Here is a 21,024-nt window from a genome sequence, read left to right as displayed (position 1 = left end):
TGACACACCACACCGGACGGATGCACGTTTTCCTCCACGGCGCGGCCAGTGCCCATCCACAAAGCCCCCGCATTGGGAGGACTCTGCTGACGTCACGGGGGGAGTTGACCGGAGGGGCGGGGTTTACGGAGTTACGCGAGGGCGCTCGATTCAATCACCGCGTGGTCGAACAGTTCATCAGCTTTTCTCATTCCCCACTCACCCATCCAGTGATTGGGGGGGTTTGGTTGTGTTTTAGTTTTGCAAAAATGGAAATGATAATTATAAAGTGGTCATTACTACAGTGCAATAAACATAAAAATAGTAATCATTCAGAGTGTGCAACGTTCTGTAACAAAGTTCACTTTAACAAAAGAATGCTAGCCACATTGTGCAACTACATGTCATTTCTATCACAACTGCATTGACTTCTTGACCCAAACTGTAAGAGTTATGCTCTTAATCTCCAGTTCTGATTTTGATCCCATATCATCACAAACATCTGTCTGAGAGCACTCGATCCAACAAAGCTCAAGAAAATACTGTCATGACTCATTGAAATATCCTGATATCGTGAGCAGGTTGTAGATGTACATAAGCAAAGATACGGACTGCCTATGTGCTGCTCAATCGATGTCACTAACTGAGTTGAAACATGGAGATGTGCTTATCTACAGACTCCAATAAAACAGGTAATTGTTAGGATATAATACATAAAGTAAACTTTTTTTCATGAAGGAATGTATAAAGCTTATACCACACCACATGTTTTTAATGTAGTTGCAAATTGTAATCGTTGACACAACTGTTTGCTCACTGGCCTGCTATTTACAACATGACAGGTTTCTGTATGTGTATGATGTGTATGAAGTGAACATAAACCAACGCTTCCCAGATGAAGTCATCTGGCCGTTCATTGGCTCCACTGGCAAGCATGTGTGTGTGTGTGTGTGTGAGAGAGAGTATGTGTGTGCGTGTGTATTCCGCAGAATTGGTGAATGTTCTCATGATTAATAGTGTATAACCTACATTTATAGTAGGCCTATATAAAACCACAACCTGCTGTATGGGTTTGACCTATATAAAGAAGGCCAACACTGCAAAGCTTGAAAATAACCCCCAAAAATATGTCATAAATATAATGGGGCCATTGTGACGTGTTGTCTTCATTCTTTAATAGTGGAAGCTTAGTTTTGAGTTTATTATTATGTATTGATTTAATCGGTCCGTCGGGGTACATTAGTATCTACTGGTAAGAGAGGTCCCTCGAACCCTTTGCAACTAGAAGATTACAGGCTGACTTCCGTTTCTCATCATTAGTTATTAACTATAAAAACTATTTAAAACAATCTTACAAATGTAACTCCAGTGCAAGTGATGGTTACTCAGTATTACATGAACATACAGACGCCTTCGCTCATGTATTGGTTGACCCTAGAGACAGTAACGTCTGACAGTAACAGCCTCGGATTGAGAACAAGGTCCGACCGTGATATCTGCTGGACAGCGGGGGTATTGCTGGCAATGACGCTCGATTTTAATGTTGTTCTTTTTATTAAATCGTATTGTTTTAGTCATAAGTCGTTAGAAACAGTAACGTAGAACTTGGTATTTCATTGGTTTTGAGAAGAAGATAGCATGGTAGTTGTCGATGCCATCACGGGCCAGTGGCGCAATGGATAACGCGTCTGACTACGGATCAGAAGATTCTAGGTTCGACTCCTGGCTGGCTCGGTCCTTTTCCCCGTCAAACATTATTCTGTGAAGGTCTATTTTCCGAACAGAAAGCTGACCTAAATTACTCTGAACACTCATTGAAAGTTAAATATTGTATTGCATTCTCATCTTTGAAATGCATACTTTATAATACTCTGTATATAAGATAATAATTATACTGGGACTGTATGCTGTATAGTTTCTACCAGTAGTTGGTTTACCTTCACTGTGGCCCTGGTCGAATTGGTTGAGCATATCCATCACATGAGAGCCAATGGTGATGCCCATTGCTACCAGAAATTCTGCCAGTATTTGACCAATCACAATAGGTAGAGTTGCCAGAAATGCCACTTGAATCTATGCTGTGATTTAAGATGTAGAATTATGAAGAAAAGTCTAGGTTCAAATCGAATAGTTATAGTACCTTACAACAGGCAGAGCTCACGTCAGAAGCTATTCCTGGACCACAGAGGATAATGTTAAGACCACCCTGTTCCCTAGTTTATGTGTACACACATGGAAAGTACCAATCTGTGTGCTATCAGGAAAATTCTGCAAGTTGAACACTGTATTTGTGTTTGCCCGCAATCTATATGGCAGTGCAGTGACCGCAGTCAGCAAGCCCGCAGCGCCCATTTAGGCATGACTGAGTTGTTTAAATAATACATTAATGTTAATAGATATCAAAATATGATCTACTAATAAAAGAACCACTAAATAGATATTTACTGCCTTCACTAAAATCAAGGAATTATTTAAGTGTACCTTTTTATACTGTGAAAAAGAAACCAAATCAAATTGAATGTTTGTCCTATTGCAATGCATTTATTAAATATTTTTCTTTACAACACTCATACAGCACATATGAATATGTTTGCTCTTCATCTTAATCTACAGATGGCTATGAAATAAGGACCTCAAATGACAAACAACTATTAAGTTAGTAATCTCAAAACATGAACAACATTTGGCTGGTAAAGACAGGCAATCAAAACCGTACTTCCCACTGCAAAACAAATTAGTATTTAAGGGGTTTTGCACAAAAGTCAAAATGAAACAAAAGTAAATGAATACAGGTCTACAATATATATCTTTTTAAATATAAAATGTTTGCAAACATAACAAAATACATAGATCTACAATTCTAATACCAACATCTTCATAGGCGCATAGAAAACTCATAAATCTATCTCTAAGTGCTAAGAACAGACTGCGTTGGACAAATAATGGCTGTTAATTTACTACAGAACATTGTAACCTGGTTGAAGCATTCTCACTCGACCTAACAAAAAAAGGAAATTCATTGTAAGTCTTAAATGGCTATAAAACCGCACAAACCCTAAACGCACAAAGGCATCGCAACCTTGGGAGTAATGGCGTTGTTTGACATTTCTATGGAATGGTCATGCAAAACAGTTATTATTTGATATCATTTATTGCATACAGGAATTTGCATATGGAAAATTAACCGCAATGATGACTCTGCATGTAATCTGACAAACAGAGGCATTTCAGGGCGTTTGTGAGGTTACCCACCTGAGAAGAAAACTAATACTTTCTATAACTGTTGGAATCATTGTTATGCTCATGATTTATTAGAAAAGTAAAGCCAATTTGTTATTTTTTTAAATATATTTTTCACATGTAAATACACACCAGCTGTTACTTTTGCATACAGAAACTGTATCATATGATTCCCTGTATTCAAAGCAGGGCTTTGGTGCATTATAATACTTCATTCATGGGCAAACACCTCCCATCAAACCTGCTGTGATCTGATGCATCGCATAAATCAATCCTCTACAACAAGAATTGCACATTATCGACTCCTGCTGTCATTCACACTTTGGCAGTTCCTCTACAAATCCACTAGGTGTCTCCCTCCACCTACTGTCGTGTTAGTAGGAGGCAGCTGCAGCAACGGGAGAGGAGCAGCCAGGCTCCATGTGATTCAGATGGCAGGCGTGGCAGAGGAGGTGGCCGTTCAGAGGGTAGCAGCGGTGACCCTCCTCGTCGTTCAGCTCCATCTTACAGTCCTGACCGACACAAAGGAGGAACAAGGGTGAGACACCTCCACTGACAGGTTCGAGGGTGAGTAGAAGAAAAGAGGACAATTGGTCTGATTTCTGCACTGACCTCTTTCAAAGCACTTGGCAGTATTAACTACCTCAAAAGTGTGCAGACAGCCTTTAGAACAGGTACATTTTCACATTTACTAAAAGATTTAAACTCAAATCTCAAATCTGTGCCCACTAAAAAAGGGTTGGAAAACATGCCCTGGTCAATAAAGGATTCCTTTATATAAATACTTTATTTAATCAGGAAATCACAATGACATCAATATTTTTTTAATTATGAATGACTAAAAAATTATCTGTTTTACAGTTCCAAAAAAGAAATAAAGACAGAATTCTAATGTGAAGATATTCCTCTTTGAACAACATTAAAGATTAACCTAAAGAAACAACAGGAGGACGTGGCCACTCAATAGTTAAACAGGGAGCTGCTCCTCACAGCCGACTGATTTTTATTTTCATGAAGTGAAAGAACAGAAGCTGCCAATCAGCCTTTGGCACAAAAAAAAAGAAGAAAAAAGGCACTTGAGTGAAATGATGAGATAGGGATGATGAGGTGTTGCATACCTTCTCTCCGAAGCAGTATGTCATTACCGCCAAGACTATAATTAAGATTGGCCATCTTATGATTTCTCTTAATGAGCTATTCAGAGGGTCCCCGACTCAGAGCCATTAATGCATGTTTTCAAATGCAAGACCTTTTTTTAACCCACCTCACAGTGATAGCATTCCACATGATAGTCTTTGTCCATAGATACAACTCGAATGGTTTCATCAGACCCCTGGAAGAACAATCAGACAGACAAATACACCTGAAGTTAGTCTTTCCAGAAGTAGACCCCCCACCGTCTTATTCAGTTCAGTCTGACAAAAGCTTCAAAGGTTTGGTGGTTACTGGTGTAACCCAAGAGCTCAACTGTCTAATGTATCACTAGCATACAAAAACAGACCTCAAATATAGCCACAATCCAAAGATTGTAACAAATCCTTTACAAATATGTACAAAGGTCCTGTATCTCAATCTGTTCATGTAGAGCTTGTGTGCTCTTTGTCCCCCAGACAGGAGGTCGTTCTTTTTTAGTCATCTTGCTCTGGTTACAATATAGGCTGAGAGGCAACTCCCCTGGACATCCGTACAACAGCTTTCATATACAATATATACAATACAAACACACACACACACACACACACGCACGCACACATACAGTACCTCTCCTCTAAATTCCAGCCTCACTGCTGCTTACTCAAAGGGGAGGGCAGGGGACATTCCAGCCAAGTCAACTCTAATTTTGGACATTTCTTTGCTTTTGGCAGCATGTCCTGCCTGTGTGTGAACCATAATTCTCCCTGCCATCTATCTGCCATCTATCTGCCATCTATCTGCCATCCCCAGCGATATTAGATGTCAGTTTTAACCTGTGGTCTAGTGGGATTTATGGCTTTATTAAATTATCTGCTCCTTGCACAGGTAAAGTCTGTGTTTGAATCATAACTAAGTAAACATGAGCTTATTATCTGCTTGTGGTTTAAGGTCTACAGGTAACAGTTCATTTTTAACTGTGTACGTTCTAGGTGTGATGAAGGTATAAAGCTGTTCATTCACACCATGCTGCAACTCATTTTAGACTCCCTCTGCATTGAAACGTGTCTTCTTTAGGAGCTTTGACAGTGTAAAGTGTTTTCATTGAACCAGTACATTTAAAACAAGGGATCGCAAACTGGGACTGAAAATGGATTATGGATTTGAACCTTGATATGAAAATTTTGCCAAAATATGATAATATAAAGAGTCAATATATGATAATGTTTCATCATGACCCTGTGCTAGATAAAGGAGAATGTTAGCTTACCTCTGAGGGCAGGATAGGCTGGTTACAGGCTGCACATTTAGGTGCCAGGACCCTGGGAGAGCACAGAGAAAGGAAAGGTTTGCATTGATCTGTTTGAACTGCACTCAAATAAGTCAACTGAATTCAGTTCATCAATGACTTCAAAATGAGAATCCCCTCTGTCCAAAGACTATAAATGTTACAATTCATATCAGATGTAAACCTGCTGAGCCTCCCCCTCTTCCTCCCCTGACCCTACTCTGACTCTTATCTAAGATCCTGATTCCACTAAGAGATGCCAGGTTTGCAGATGTGCTGGCATTCCCTCACACACGTGATTCCCCAAATCCAAAAAAGGAGTAGAAAAACAAAATTATTTAATTATTTGCCCAAACATGGCAGGCACCTAGATGTCTGAGGGAATAACAAAGGGCCTCTCAGTGTGGATGGGCATGACTGTGGCTAAAAGTCAAACACACACACTGTAAACACAATAAGGTTTGATTTAATCAGCGTGGAGAACATGTGGGAGCTGCCCGACAGTGATCAGCCGTGTGCCCGGCTGTGCTGTTCATGTCGACCCAGCAAGGAGAAGAAAGGCTGCAACTGAAGAGCTGCGGTTTGAGTTGAAGCGCTACAGGTGCTTCAGTTGAAAACTTTAACTGCCGTTTCTATGAGTTGCTAACAGGCACAACTTGAAATGCTCTCACACACCAAAAACTCTGATTGGAGTTTGTACAAGAGGAGCCACGGCCGCCTGCCGCTCTTCACACCTCTAACCGGACAGTGATCTTTTCTCCCTTCCTCCCCCTCTCTTTTCATTCCTGTCTACACTTCTCATGTGTCTGCCACACGTGGCAGAGAGAGACTCTGTCCACCTTTCTAGACCAGATCCTGCAGTAGCGAGGGATTGTTACGGGGCTACGCTGTCATTTGGAATAAGACACCAGTGTCACGCTAAACTAATTTAACACAGGCGAAACAAGATCATGTACTTGTGTCCTTTAGCGTAATCCACAGTAATACTGTATAACAAGTGACGTTCACCTGTGGTAGTCTTTGAGACAGTAAATCTTATTTTCAGTGTCCACAGTAAAGGGCACTCCGTCAAGGCTCTCGTTACAGATGACACAGCGGAAACAGCCGGGGTGGTACGACTTCCCGAGGGCTTGCAGGATCTATAAAGAGAAAAGAGTGAAGAATACCAGGATATCAATACTCATTCATTCTGCTATTTCAGATTTCTTCACTATTTGTATCCAACCAAATTCAAACAGTTGTTGTTCTTAAATATAAGAAGTTATCACACCTATCGAATAAAGTTAAAGTAAAACACAGCAATTCAATAAAAATACATTTTCTCTGGCAAATTTAAGACGGACAATATGTTGTATGTACACATAACATACATGTTACAAAATACAGTGTCAGTGATCCCGTCCAACAGATGTTCTGTTATGAGACACGGCATGTTAAATGTGCAGATGTGAGGAGAAGGGAGGCAGCACAATAAACCGAGACATCTCCTTCATCTCCGTCTGCTGGATGGGCAACACGTGTAGACTCATGTCTAGAAATCTTTCATATGCTGTGACACTTCCTGACGTGATCACATGCTTTGAGAGTGTGCATGTGTTTTTACCCATGAGCCTGTGTGTGTGTGTGTGTGTGTGTGTGAGAGAGAGAGAGAGAGAGACAGAGAGAGGGAGATACTCATGCAGAGCCAGTGCTTCCTCCTGAGCTTTTATCCAGATGTGACCACAGAAAGCTCATTTGGGGTGAAGTGAGTTTCTGCTGGCTCGAACCCATTCACGCAAACATACGCAGACAGAACACTCCAAAGTACACACAACTGGAGAGAAGTAACAGACACTCACCATGTCCATGATCAGATGTCCACATGCGTTGCACTTGTCTGCAGACTGCTGGAAACCAGAGTACTTCAACAGGCAGAGAAAAGATGACAGTGATGTCATTGGAATTTTTATTTAATGGATGACTGAAATCTCTGACTCTCTGTTGTTTGTGCTCAGACTGACTACTAAACAGCTCCACAATGTATCCCAGGCATAATCCAAAGTAACCTATATAACACAGCAAAATAATAAAAAACAGGTAACGGTCTCTGTAGTTCCACACACCTTCACACACCTTTTTGTGGAAATTGTTGCATATTAAACCTTTAAGTGTGTGGAATACTGAACAAAAGTCTATATAGTGTGGTTCCTGATACAGAATTTGAATCAGTCATCTCAGCTTTATTATATGTTAATATGTATGAGCGGTGGGAGTGAGGAGAGGCCACACTAACAGGTCTGGCAGAAGAAGCAGATGTAATTAACAGTGCACAGAGGGATAAACCAAGAGCACATTTAATTCAGTAAAAAATCTGAGATAAAATGAGCTTTTGGTGGAACAGGAATTATATAGAGGGCTAATGGGGTAAACACACAGATACTGACGGTGGGATTAGTTGGAAAAATACAAGCAAAAGGGTGGATTTCCAATGAAAACACAACATGCACACTGGTAAATGTGTGTTGTAAACTACGAGAGATTTCCCCAAGGGGTTTCAAATTGTGTTTAATAGACATCCTATAATTCAGAGTTCCCACTCTAAGTCAAGTGTCAAATCCCCTGACTTTCACTGACTAGAAAGCTGAATTTCCATGACCTATAATGAACGGTAAAAACAGGCCTCCGTTGTGTTGAGCAGACAAAAAACAGCCACGGTATTGTAAACCCAGTAATTTGTGAGCTTTAAGTACAATGTTTTGACTGCTTGAACAGTGCACATTTATTGTGATGAATTGGCGCTGAAAAAACAAGTAACCATAACAACCACTCACGAAATAGGGTAAACTTGTGAAATAACCTGGTAAAGAAAAATACAGGATGGGAAATATTACATTTGATAAATAGTAACTAAAATGTAAACATGCTACAAACAAAATTCCCTGATATTCCATGACTTTGCAAAACAAAACAAAAAAAAAAGACTTTTTAAAAATCCCTGATATTCCAGAAATTCCCTGAACCTGAGGATCCGTGATGATTATGCAAACTGAAAGTTTTCCACTTTTGCCGAGTGCATGCAGTCATTCTGCAGTGTTGTGAATGGCCTGACCGGCCTTCAACCTATAAACCATAGCAAAGCAGCTTCTCAGGTTACTGGTCTACTTCCAGTCCCCTCAAGGGAGGAAACTTATATGAATCGGCTGCATTAAATACGAGAATCAGGGCACCAAGGCCAAAGTCTCTAACCTATATTTTGTACTTAAGTTGAAGACTGACAGGTTGATTATAGGTTGCATTCAGGTGTGTGAGGTACACCGAATCAATGGTGATTCAACTGATGCCTCTGCCACTGTTTAATCATAAATACAGGTATTTATAAAACTTGAGACAATACAGATGCAGACTGGGTGAAAGTGAATGCAGCTCATCATGAGAAAGCTACTGTGTTATCTCAGCCTAATGCAACAAAGGTCTCAAGCCCACATCCCTCCCTTCAGGTATACTAAAAATTGATTGTGTATTGAATGCTCACCAGAAAGTCCTCTTCACAGAAAACCCTCCCTCCAACATAGTAGAACGCCTTCCCTCTCAGCCTTCGACCTGCAGAAACAGACACGATAAAAGAAAATCCATTTGTATCTTTTCACTAAAACAATACACAGCAGCACCCACACTCTTGGAAGAAGAAAACACAAACTCTTTAAATTATCGAATACCTTACCTTATCGAATTATCGCAAAGGTAAGTCAATGACAAAATGCTGGAAACTCTTGCAAAGCCATGAGACCAGTCTCAGAAAATAGTCAGAGTACTAAAGCATAAAGACCTTTTGATTAATTACATCCATTCGAAGTTAATGGACCCTCTTGCAATATTCATTCCAACTTGCTGAATCCAGGGCAGATAAATCAAACAAAGGGCTCTCTGGTGTCTTAATATAATATCGCTGGGACACAGAGCAGGTTGCATTTGGACCGGGAACACATATGGATCAAACAAATGCGTGGAAAAATACTGATTGAATTCAATTACTAGACAGGTGCAACAGATTAAACAGTGTGCTCTATTGGATTTCACGGTAACAACAGGACAGGACCTTCAACAACCTGCTATTCTTCTTCTTTGTTGTTCCTCTCTGGTGTCTTTTCACATGCTGGGTGTGCTTCCTGTCTGTCTGTGCACTTTAATAGTTCTACGGTCTAGAGCAAGCTTCTTATAGCAACACACACACACACACACACACACACACACACACACACACACACAGCAAAACCACTTCACGTAGCTATTCTTGCCTAGGTCCCACAGGAAGAGAAAGCATTCCTGACATGTTTTTCTGGGTGGGGAGGTGAGGGAGGGGACACCATGGGAGAGGAGGGGTTAACCTTGGTGAACAGGAGCCTTCTTTATCTTCCATGCTCCATCTCGTGCTCTGTTTACCTGATTACTTGTAACCAGACAGGCGCACACAAGGTATTTCACAGTTTCATACTTAAGACAGAGAAGAAATGCGGTCACAAGCATTACCCCAGAACAGGACATTTTAAATACAGGGCTTTCCTTCAGATTAATTTCTGGACAACATGGACAACAAGTAGTCAGCATTGACATTGGACATGGTTGGAATGGGGGAAATATGAGAGTATTTACTGTGAGAAAATATTGTCCACCGTTTTGCCATACCCTTTATATCATTGTAGCTAGTATAAGGCCATCAGGGGCAATGTTGCAAATTACTGACGATGATATTTGAATCCATGAAACACTTTGATTTGCCGTATTGGCTATAAGAAGAACTGTCTGTCTGGTTATTTTAATCCAAAATCATTTATCAATTAATTTCCCACAAAATTGACTTTACCATGAGGTATATGAATATAAATGCATACAAGCTACTTATTTAGTCTAGTAGGGGAATAAATGAGCTCAGTCAAAGAGGCTGATCTTTTTCCTCTCTACTAAAACTGCTCTTAAAATCAGCAGATGCCTTATTGAAATCAGCTGGAATTACACAGAGAATACAGGGGAAAGAACCAAGAAGAAAATAATTAAATGAAACCTCATGATTCATCTTTTTATATCAACGGAACATCCCCTGAAGCAGTTATTCATAATATTATTATCTTATTTTAATAGACTAAAAATGGGCACACAAACATGGTCTGGCCTAGGCTACACCATAAACCTAACCCTAACTCAAGAGGAGACGAGTCATTTTGATCAGGCCAAGGTGTGGAGCTGGCCTAGGGTAATTACTGGGAGACAGTCTTAGAACTGCGTCCCTAAAGGAAAGAGGGGGGTGAAAGTGAGATATGGGCCATCCCTCAACATTCCAGTTTTTTATCCCCAGTGAGTCAGAGAGGGAAGCCTCTGAGCTTTGCGGAAAGATAAGAGCGTAATTAAAGTCAGGAGTCAGGACGGACTATTTGAAAAGAACTGTGACTATTGCGCTTTCATAAAAATGTAAAATACCTGAGGGACAGAACAAAACACAAGGCCATTTTCTAATTAAAACATTCTTTGAATTCCCTTATGTAATCCCATTCAGAATATAAGAAATTCACAATGACCCTGCCATGGCTTCCTTATCGGGCCTCAACCCTGTTCTTTCCTGTGAGTAAATTAGCAAAAGAAGCCACATCTCTTAAAGCCGTTTCACATTTGTAGATTCTTTAGTCTGAGATTCAGTCTCACCTCCTGTCCCGCTAAAGATAATCTGTTTGTTTAGTTGACAAAGAAACATTTTAACGCATTTCTCTGACTGTGAACAGCACCTGTGACGTTTGGTCAAGGTCCCAACAATCTACCCACCAGATGTTAACATACCAGTGGCTTAAGGACCAATCAGTTCGTTATTTGTATTCTCCAAAACCTGTCAACTGAGATTTCGGAGATTTCCACAGATTATTTGAGTTGGCTAATGTTTAAACTAGTTGCCCTGATTACAAACTTGGGTTTAATCTCCAACTGGCTTCAGGTTGTACCATTAACTGTTTGTATACAGTCAATGATTAGCCTGGAGGGAAGCCCCCCCTGCAGCGAAGAACTGAATCCAAGACTGAGACCTGAGCTCTCCTCGCCATCAGGAATGTTCTCCCACCGTCTCAGTCACCTTGGACGAACTGGTGGCGTGAGGGCATGGGAGGGAGTCCACAGTCAACACTTGTCATGCAACTCAACAGACGTGACATACAGACTCTGGAGGAAGATGAGAAGGGATGCTTAAAATACAGGCAATGCATAGTGAACTGCATTGAGCTGTATACCGTGTGGGCACAGCAAGAATACATGTATCAGCATGGCCATGTGTGCTGGCTGTGTGTGGTGTGCTCCCACTGATTGGTCTCCCTCTACCGCTCTGTCCTCCCATCTCATCTGTGCCCAGCTGACATAACAGCACCCTGTGTCCTACCTGATCCAGACTTACTGAGTGCCACTATGCCTGCATTCCTCCACAGCTGAGATGCTTTTCCCTGGGCCACTCACAGTGAGCACAACCCTCATGCCCTCAGATGGAGCAAGCTATGAGTGGTATGTGGTGTGTAAACTTCCCCCCGCCACACTTGAGACATTAGCTTCACTCTGAGCCATGACGTGTCTCTTTTTCATCTCCTCATTAATACACACACACAAACACACATTCATACACACACATATAAAAACACAGGTGGAGGGACAAAGAAAACACAGAGATGTTAATCATAAATTTGGGGGCCTAACCAGCAAGGTCAAAGGTGCTGCAGAATAATGGGTCTGAGTAGAGGTCACCACAGTGCCGCACATACTCCACATACCCGTCTGATAATTGGGACAGAGATTTTAATTGGTTGGAGCAGAGAGCCAGGTCATGCTTTAACTAGGGGAGTACACAGCTGTCCAGTCAGCTACAGGTCACACATACGTCGGACAATACAGACAGAATGATCAGCCTAAAGTTACACCTGCTGTACCTAAAAGGTCCGACAAACTGTCTAAAATGACAAAATACAACCCAAACCTGGCCAGCGCAGCATAGTGGTCTACTGAAACATGCTGCATTGACACAACAGATCAGTTCGCTTTCGAGCAGGGAAAACTTAATGTAACTTGTCCCGTAAAACCAAAATAACAACAAGTGTCACAAAGAGTGTTAAACTAGAACACAAGTAATGTTATTGATTGATGGATGAATTAGGTCAGCAGAAAGTCGTGCTTTGTGTGTCTTTGTGTGGGCTGAAGGAGTGACTGGCACACCCAGAAACCAAACACCAACAGCACAGGACAATAATCCCCAAATAATTGTGTGTTTTTGCTCAGGGCAATGAATGACTGAAGAAGAAGAGAACAGGGTCTTTGGGAGCCTATTAGTAAGAAGGTGACATGAGCTTTACATGGGAATCAATGGATGAGAGCAGGTGAAAGTGTTTGAATGTGAGCAACAGACTTGAAGGTATGCTGTGTATGTGTGTGTTAGTGTACTTACTACAGGCGCTGCAGGTGAAGCAGCTGTCATGGTAGAGGCTGCCCATAGCTTGACAGGCCTGGCCGGCTCCATACACCGCCTTGTTGCACTTAACACAGACCCCTGGAATACAACACACAACATGAAGTCAGAAAAATCATAAGATATCAATTATATAAATGAAGAAACTCGTAAAGAGCTGCAGAGGCTGTGATCAAGATTAAACCAGACAAAACAATGGAGAGAGAGAGCTGGAAAAACATCACATCACAAAAGTCAGGAAGCTGCATCACTGAAAGGGGAAATATATCCTGATTTGCTTATTTGACTTGGCTCAGAGACTGACAAGTCTGTTAATAGAGACTTTGATAAAAATCACAATGTTCCTACCCTAAATACACACAGTCAACGTGGCTTGATAGTAAAACAGTCTCAATATTAACCCCCCCACTCATCTGAGCCAAGCATTTGCAGAGAAAAATGGAAAATAGGAGAAGAAAAGAAATAAAGAAAAAAGCCTTAAAGACATGAAAGCAAGAGAGTTTTCTGTCCTGTGTTACTGGGAGAAAAATACCAGTTCAGGCCTTAAAAAAGGAAATCACATGAGAGCATGCCAGGCAATATTACATAATCTCTCCTTTGACTTTGGGCTGCTCATGAACAACACAGTCTCCATGTGATCAATAAAACATTTTTTCTATCTGGAGCTGCTTATGCAACACTACTTTCCCGGCATGGGAATATTATCTTTCTTCACACCTACTCTCTGCCAATCTGCATCTCCTCGTCTGAGCGTGCACTCTGACATGGCATGAAATGACAAGTGACAAATGGACTTTGACAAGTGACAAACCCCCTCACTGCTGATTGTAAATGGTAGTCAGCTCGCTGCTAAATCAATCAGCTACAGTATGATATGACCTTTCAATGAAGAAGTATTCAATTAAAGAAACAGAAGGGGCGGTGCCACTGATGGAAGATAAAAGCAAGACTTGGAGCTTGTGTTTTAGTGTGAGGATGTGTCTGCATGTGCATGAGGCTATTTGTGTGTTGTTTTTATAGAAAAGCTCCCTGGAGACAGAGAAATACAGCTCAGCAGAAGAGCGCGGCCCAGCCCAGGCCCTGCCCGAAAAACTGACAAAGAAACGTCTGTTTTCTCTGTGTCCAAGACATCATGCGACTGCCTCCCCCAAAATCACCCGTTACATTAAATAACCTTCAAATATTTCTCTTTATAGACTGTAACCTAATATACAACCGGGTTATATATAATTCTACTAAAGCCTCCCCTAATGCCACAACAGAGGACATATCATCGGTGGCCCCAATGGCTGGAAAGAAGATTTAGAGATAAAAGAAGGATATTATTAGAAAGCAGAAGAATGTTGCTCTTATGTAAGCTATTTTGTTAACATGAAAACACAATAAAGTAGTCATGCCCTCCAACTACTTAAATGAATGAGGGAAGGTCCTTTAAATCCTATTCTCTTCTTTTCTTCCTCAAATGTTGAACGCAAACAAGTCAGAAAAAAAAACTGTATAATACACACACAATGTGCTTTTTCTGGACCATTTAAAAAAGGATCAGACACTGGACCACGGGCATTTTTTCCTTAAATTATATAGCTTTGATTTGTATGCCCCATGTGAACAAAAATGCAGTCAAAGACCATTCACTTTTTTCTTTTCCTATTTGGGACCAAAAATACCTTATTTTCATAGGAACCTCCTCGCCGATTGGGCCCACTACAAATCTGCTTTTGGCCAGGGTCCCATATTCCAAAACAGTGTGATTATTCAGGGGACTGACCGCTTGCTTAAAGTTGGGGGAGGGAAAGCAAAACATGCAGCCAACCCTTTACCCCTCCTTTCCCCCCTCACCTTTCCCAGTTGTCAAAACGCTCACTTAATGGCTGTTTGCTGGCCAGTACACGAGACCCTTGCAACACAATGTAGCAGCTGTTGAGTGTGATCACATCTACAGTTAGCCCAAGATTCAGATTAATCTATGACACATCCACGACAGAATGAAAAAAAAGGAAAAAATCTAAGTAACGCATCAACATCTCATTGAAAAGTATGTAAAACATGGAGTTGTGAGGCATCTCCTACAGCAGTGGTTCCCACGCTTTTTTGCTTGATGTGGCCTATCTCCACACCCATCAGATAAGGTCAAATGTTTATCCATCATTTTAAACTTACTATTTCACTTGTCCAGTACTTCTAATTGTTTTAAATAATTATCCATCACTTTTAGCTCACTATTTTGACTTACCTGTTTGTCCGCTATTACAACTGACTGGTTGGTGGAAAGTGTATACTGTGCTGGAAGCTTAGAGTAGCAATGTTAGCACTTCTCCAATAATTTAAGTTTAACTTTAAAGGAACAAGCAATAAAAGATAACCTTTCTCACTTTCTCATCTATAACACATCCATCATATGATATTAAAAATACAAGTTTTAAAGTAGCAAAAGTATTATCTGAAATGTGCTTAATGCTGTGTGTGTACCCAGAAGTGGCATTGCATATTACATTCAGTCAAATACCGCAGGCATATATTCATAGACAGACACATTGACATGCATGAGAGGACATCAAACACACACACACACACACACACACACACACATAAAAGGAAGCCTCCAAATGTCTACCAGAGCACAAGCCAAGAATCTCTGGGAAGAGTTAAGACGAAGCTTTCCACTCAACAGCCAGATGGGATAAATTAATCCTCCATCTTAACACAACACTAAATGCTCAACTGTGTGTGTGTGTGTGTGTGTGTGTGTGTGTGTGTGTGTGTGTGTGTGTGTGTGTGTGTGTGTGTGTTTGTGTGTGTGTGTGACTGTGTGTGTGTGTGTGTGTGTGTGTGTGACTGTGTGTGTGTGTGTGGAAGTCAGAGGAAGAGGGGAGGCAGAACACTGGCATGCCCACCACTTCTCCCCTTTTGGATGAACTTGTCTATAAATCTCACATCCTCTCATGCTTTTGTTGCCAAGGAAAAAGAAACATCCATGAACTTGTCCCTAAATCTCTCCGTTTGTCTACTCATCCATTCAACTGCACTGCAGGCACCTCTAAACTCGTCTGGGACTCCCCTCCCCTTTGTATCTTGAGACCTCATTTCTAAAATGCCTCGCTCTCTTCCTTCAGACATTCCTCAGTGTTCCCCCGGTGCAGCCGTTTGGCAACGGACTCATTTTCCCAGAAACTCCAGCTGCAGTTTCACCAATCAGCACTCGGCGTATGGTCGGGGAACTCTCATGGATCACAGCCTGCCCTGTGCATAGACGCAGCTCAATGGATTGGTTAAACACCACCATGGCACTGGCAGAGACTTTTAAAAGATCATCATATTCAGTCCTGACCCCTTTGCTTTTACAATCTAGGATCTACAAACAACTCTGTGTATATACATTATTCACAAATATGAACGCATTCTATGGTGAAACTAAAGTTTTGTCAAGAAAACTAGCCTACACAAGTTTGTATGGCATGAAAGCATGACTCAGAGGATGAGCCATGGTCTAGTGGAAACTCCATGCAGGAACCGTGTGTGGGCTACGTCTACGTGGGGACGCACGTGTGAAAGAAGAGGCCTATATTGTATTACTTGTATGATTGCACTGTGCTTACCCACTCATCAGTGATATTCATGTTGCTGTACTATTTGTGAGCCATGTCGTGACGGTGAGGTATGCCAGAACATCTTCCTTTACACGCCGAGCACACCAGGGGGCTGAGGGAGGCTGTGGATCACGATCGTGACGTTCCAGCAGGAAATTTCTTTCAACAAGTAGGCGAGGGTGGGCTGCATGCAACGGGGGTGCTCTGTGGCTTCACACACGATATTACCCATCCCACGCTCTCTCTCTCTCTCTCTCTCTCACTGTCTTGCTTTCCCATAGTGGGACATCCCATTTTCATGAATGGCCTATTTCACCTATGTTGTATCCACAGCCTGTTATCTGACCTTACAGCAAAACATGTTTTTTCAATGTTGTGTTCATTTCCTGACAGCGCTCCTTTAGTCCAGATAGAGCGGCTGAAGTGATGTGAGCAATAGAAACCAGAGTTTTCTGCTGATGAGGGACATTCTCCAATAACCCTTCCTACCTTTGTTTCGCAGCCAACCTTGTGTATTGATTATATATTCAATTAATAGAATTTACTCTTCTTTTTATGTATTGGTTAAAATAATATATATTCAAAATCTGTAAAATTCCAACAACAATATACAAAGAAATGCAAGAGTCCTTCATCAGGAAAACTCAACAAGGTTTCTTCTTAAACAGCTATGGTTTCTGGTTTATGATGCGCTTCCATAAACCAAAAATAACCATCACAGGTGTTGTTATTCATTATCATTTCCCCTGTGCGCACGTGTTCATCACTTGCACAAGCAAGCATGCATGACATGCTCACAAAAAGACTCATGAAAAATGTGCAAGCACAGATCTGTGATGACATCATTTTAAAATGCCACTGCTAGATCAAACAAAGTCAACATGGGCAGAATATTAAAACAACCACAGACTTAATGGAACACAGAACTGACCGTGGTCTAACTAATGACTTTAGTGATCAATGTTGCCTATATAGTAATCCATTTAATCTATGGGAAGAGATAGAGGGCCACATTCTTCTGGCCTTGGCCCCACCTTTTCTGCTAAAGGGTTTGTCTCAGCCGCCAAGAGGGCAGACAATTAATCACTTAAAAAAAAAAGAGACATGAATCAAATTAGAAAACTATTCTGTCTGCATTCCGCAGAAGAGAGATTCCGCCTACAGCTTCAGATTAATAAGCTCAGCTATTTTATCAGCAAAGACCATCAAGAATGCCACCAAACAAAGACTTAGGACAACTGGGCTGCACTCCTGATTAAGCCAGAGAAAAACACACACACATAGAATAAAGGCGTGCGTCTGTATGTAAGGGAAACACTGAAGAAGGATGACAAAGGGTGACAGTGTGTACATGTAAATATGAAGTCAGAAACAAGTGGATTCATGTTCTGAACTGTGAGTGGGTGGTGTGTCATTCATTAGGTTTCACAGCCGTGGCCTAACTGACAGAAGCCCCTTGTTGATGCTGGATAGTGTAAACAGTCTTACCAAAGTAGTCAGCCTTTGGTTGGGCATCCATCTCTTTTTCCAGTCGATTGGTGAGGGCTTCTAACTTTATTTCAGCTGCTGATGGCCCCTGTTCGGGGGGCTGCGCGACGAGAGCCTGACAGGATAGTTGGACAGACTTGGGGGAGCACAGGACTTCAGCTTCAGCACTGACGGCATGTCCACAGACTGGTATTTGGCTCTGACCCTTGCTGCTACTTTTGGAGACATTGCCGGGAAGTAAGGCAGGAGGTGCCACCTGGGCTTTGGGTAGAGGCGTTTCAAAAGGTGAAGGCAGGAGCGAGGATGCTGCCAAGGGACCATTATGACTTGTGGGTCTCGAAGTTGGAGAGGATGGTGTGCAATGGGCTGCAGAATGTGTGGAGGACTGCTGCATGTGGAAGTCGGCTCCCGCTGTGAAGGCACTCAGAGGAAGGGCAGGGATGAGGTCCGGTGTAGCTGGCTCTCCAGCCCTTCCTCTGGCTGGCCCAGCAGATGAGGGTGGACTCGGGTTTAAAGACGGGGTGACAGGCTGAATCTGTTGGGGTGGAAGACTGGTAGCAGTGGGAGCTGCAGTCTGGCGCTGGGGCTGCTGCTGAGATGGACTGCTGGCTCCAGCCACAGACATGGATGGGGAAAGCTGGCTCTCCCTGGATGGGGCCCAGGCAGCCGGCTGGCTGACCGGGTAACGAGCATGTGTGGGCGCACTGTTTGACGCGTTTCCTGGGCTGGGGGGAGTAGGGGTGTTGTGCTGGTATGAATGTGGCTCTGAGCGCTCCTTATTATCGTAATTGTTTCCGTAGCCATATGCCCTGCCGACTGGAAGTTCAGACTGGATGCCTGAGTGGTGTTTCTGGCCGTCAAACTGCGCGTACTGACTCCCAGCCGTGGTGCCCGGCACGGGGCCAGAGAGTATCGGGGGCTTCGCCGCCGCTTCACACGGCTGTCTGTAACTATTGATGGGTGGTCTCTCTTTGGTATGATATATGCTGTTGTTGTGGCCCCCATTCATTTTGATAGCCTGGGTGTTTTTTGCCATCTCCTCTTGGTGCTTCTGCATGTGTATTTTAGTCATTTTAGAGGCGAAAACTTTTCTGGTCTCTTCAAAGTCGGGGTTATTTCCTGCATCCCTCCTCGTCCGAAACAGCCCATCTCTGGATGCTTCATACATGTTTAGGTCCTCGATAAACTTACTCGCCTCGAGTCCTAAATCCTCGTATTTATCCATTTTGAAGGCACTGTTGTCGCCTGCCTCAAATAAGTAAAGTCCCGAGTAGTTTCACACAAACTAACTTAATCAAAAGTCCGTAAAAATATAGTGATATTTCCAGTGAAGAATGAACGTTAGCTTACAGTCCGGCCGTAGTCCTGACAGGAGACGGAGATCCAGGGAGAAACTTTTCTCTTATTCCAAACTTCCCCCTTCCCTTTTATCGAACTAAAAGTTGAAAAACAAACTCCGCCGTCCTCCTTGCTGAAACTGTCCGTCCGCTCAGCTCAGCTCTGCCCCGAACAAGCCGCCGTCTGTCTGGTTATAAATGTGAGCAGATCCCAGATCCGATAGCCCGGACGACCCCGCGAACTGCCCCCTCCTCCCGCCTTTACAGTCCCAGCGGGGGACCTTCATTCAAAAAAATGTACCCTCCGCACCACACGAGGAAAAAAAGTGCGTCAAAGTAGTTAAAACGGCTAATACGTCGAGAAAGCCTCGACGGTTAATGAATAAAAGAAAGTTTGCCGTTAACGACCGGACCGTGGGATAACCGTTGACGCTAAACAGCCGTACGTGGCCGCCGGTCGGACACGAAGAGGGAACGGTTTGTTTTTAAAGGTGCAGCGCGCGACTAAACGATGCGGTGAGATCAGCGCTGATGTCATTCATCGCGTAGAGTAACGTTCGCCTACATGTAACTAGCCGTGTCTTGTCTTAAAATAACCTGGGGCCAAATATTCATCCGCTCCCCTACATCCTGTGTTATTGTTATATATGTAAAAAAAAATCCAGAGCTGTTTGACTACGCGGCTTCTCTATGAGTCAGCAAAACACTTCAGCATTTCCCCTTGGCTGGGAGTGGGATTGTGTTTTTGTTGATACATTTAAAGATGGATTGAATAAATGTCCTACACACAACACATTGATTTGAGGTACTACTTTACTTGAGTGCTTCCATTTCATGCCACTGTAACTCCACTACAACTTCACATAGCAGGTCTGTATTTCATAATTTAGATTAGTAAAGAAATTAAAATATGAAACAACTCAACAATAAACAATAACCTATAGGCTACATTAAGTTGGCATAATATTATATGACAGCATAACCAAGTACATCTTTTAAAATTATACTAGACAAAAGTACTTTTATTTAAGTAACACTTTTCGATGCATAACCTTTAAATGAATCGTTATACACTGTGATGTGATTTGCTTAAGATCTGCTTCATGGGTGAAGTTCTAGTAAGAAGACAGGAGGGGACATAAAGTGAATGGGGGGATGGGTAATTATTTTAGGATATAATCAGGAAGGCCTAGCACTGTGACACAACTTTTTTTTAAGTTTCCTGCATCTCATAAACAGTCTATGTAGTGGGTTAAACCCATAAAACTACTGTGACTACTGTATGGGTGTGTTTTTCTTGTGGTAGAGGAGGGGGCGGGGGGGGGGGGGGGGGGCTATTTACAGTGCCGGTGCCCCCTCTGCTTTGGTTGAATGATGTCACACATTCCTACTCATGAAACACTCACACACTGACCCCTCCATATTGTGTACTGACCCTGGCTGGAATATTTGAGACAGAGTTGGGGTACAATAGGATGAACTCATGTGTATGTGGGAAAAGCTCAATCTCCC

The 21,024-nt window shown here is 42.2% G+C and overlaps 1 protein-coding gene across 1 annotated transcript; it reads right to left on the bottom strand.

Moving 5' to 3' along the window:
* Positions 1–2,498: 2,498 nt before the first annotated feature.
* On the bottom strand, positions 2,499–19,968 carry limd1a (LIM domains containing 1a). Its single transcript, XM_084026674.1, has 8 exons — positions 18,176–19,968; positions 13,080–13,181; positions 9,150–9,217; positions 7,477–7,539; positions 6,647–6,777; positions 5,621–5,672; positions 4,484–4,552; positions 2,499–3,731 (listed from the first exon to the last, which is right to left on the bottom strand). Exons 1-8 carry the CDS (start codon positions 19,398–19,400, stop codon positions 3,594–3,596), a joined length of 1,848 nt encoding a protein of 615 aa, XP_083882800.1. The 5' UTR covers positions 19,401–19,968; the 3' UTR covers positions 2,499–3,593.
* Between the last annotated feature and the right edge of the window lie 1,056 nt (positions 19,969–21,024).

Source organism: Eutrigla gurnardus, assembly GCF_963514095.1.
Source record: "Eutrigla gurnardus genome assembly, chromosome: 14".
Classification (NCBI taxonomy): Eukaryota; Metazoa; Chordata; class Actinopteri; order Perciformes; family Triglidae; genus Eutrigla; species Eutrigla gurnardus.
Note: the sequence above shows the minus strand (reverse complement) of the source record. Positions and strands in the feature narration are given on the sequence as shown.

What these genes read in the sequence shown, in the direction of transcription:
- limd1a (XM_084026674.1), bottom strand. Translation starts at nt 19,400, where the DNA reads ATGGATAAATACGAGGATTTAGGACTCGAGGCGAGTAAGTTTATCGAG. An exon ending in CTTCACCTGCAGCGCCTGTA is followed by an intron (nt 9,218 to 13,079) that starts GTAAGTACACTA and finishes CTGTTTCTGCAG; the next exon opens with GTCGAAGGCTGAGAGGGAAG. An exon ending in TCTGTGAAGAGGACTTTCTG is followed by an intron (nt 7,540 to 9,149) that starts GTGAGCATTCAA and finishes TGCCTGTTGAAG; the next exon opens with TACTCTGGTTTCCAGCAGTC.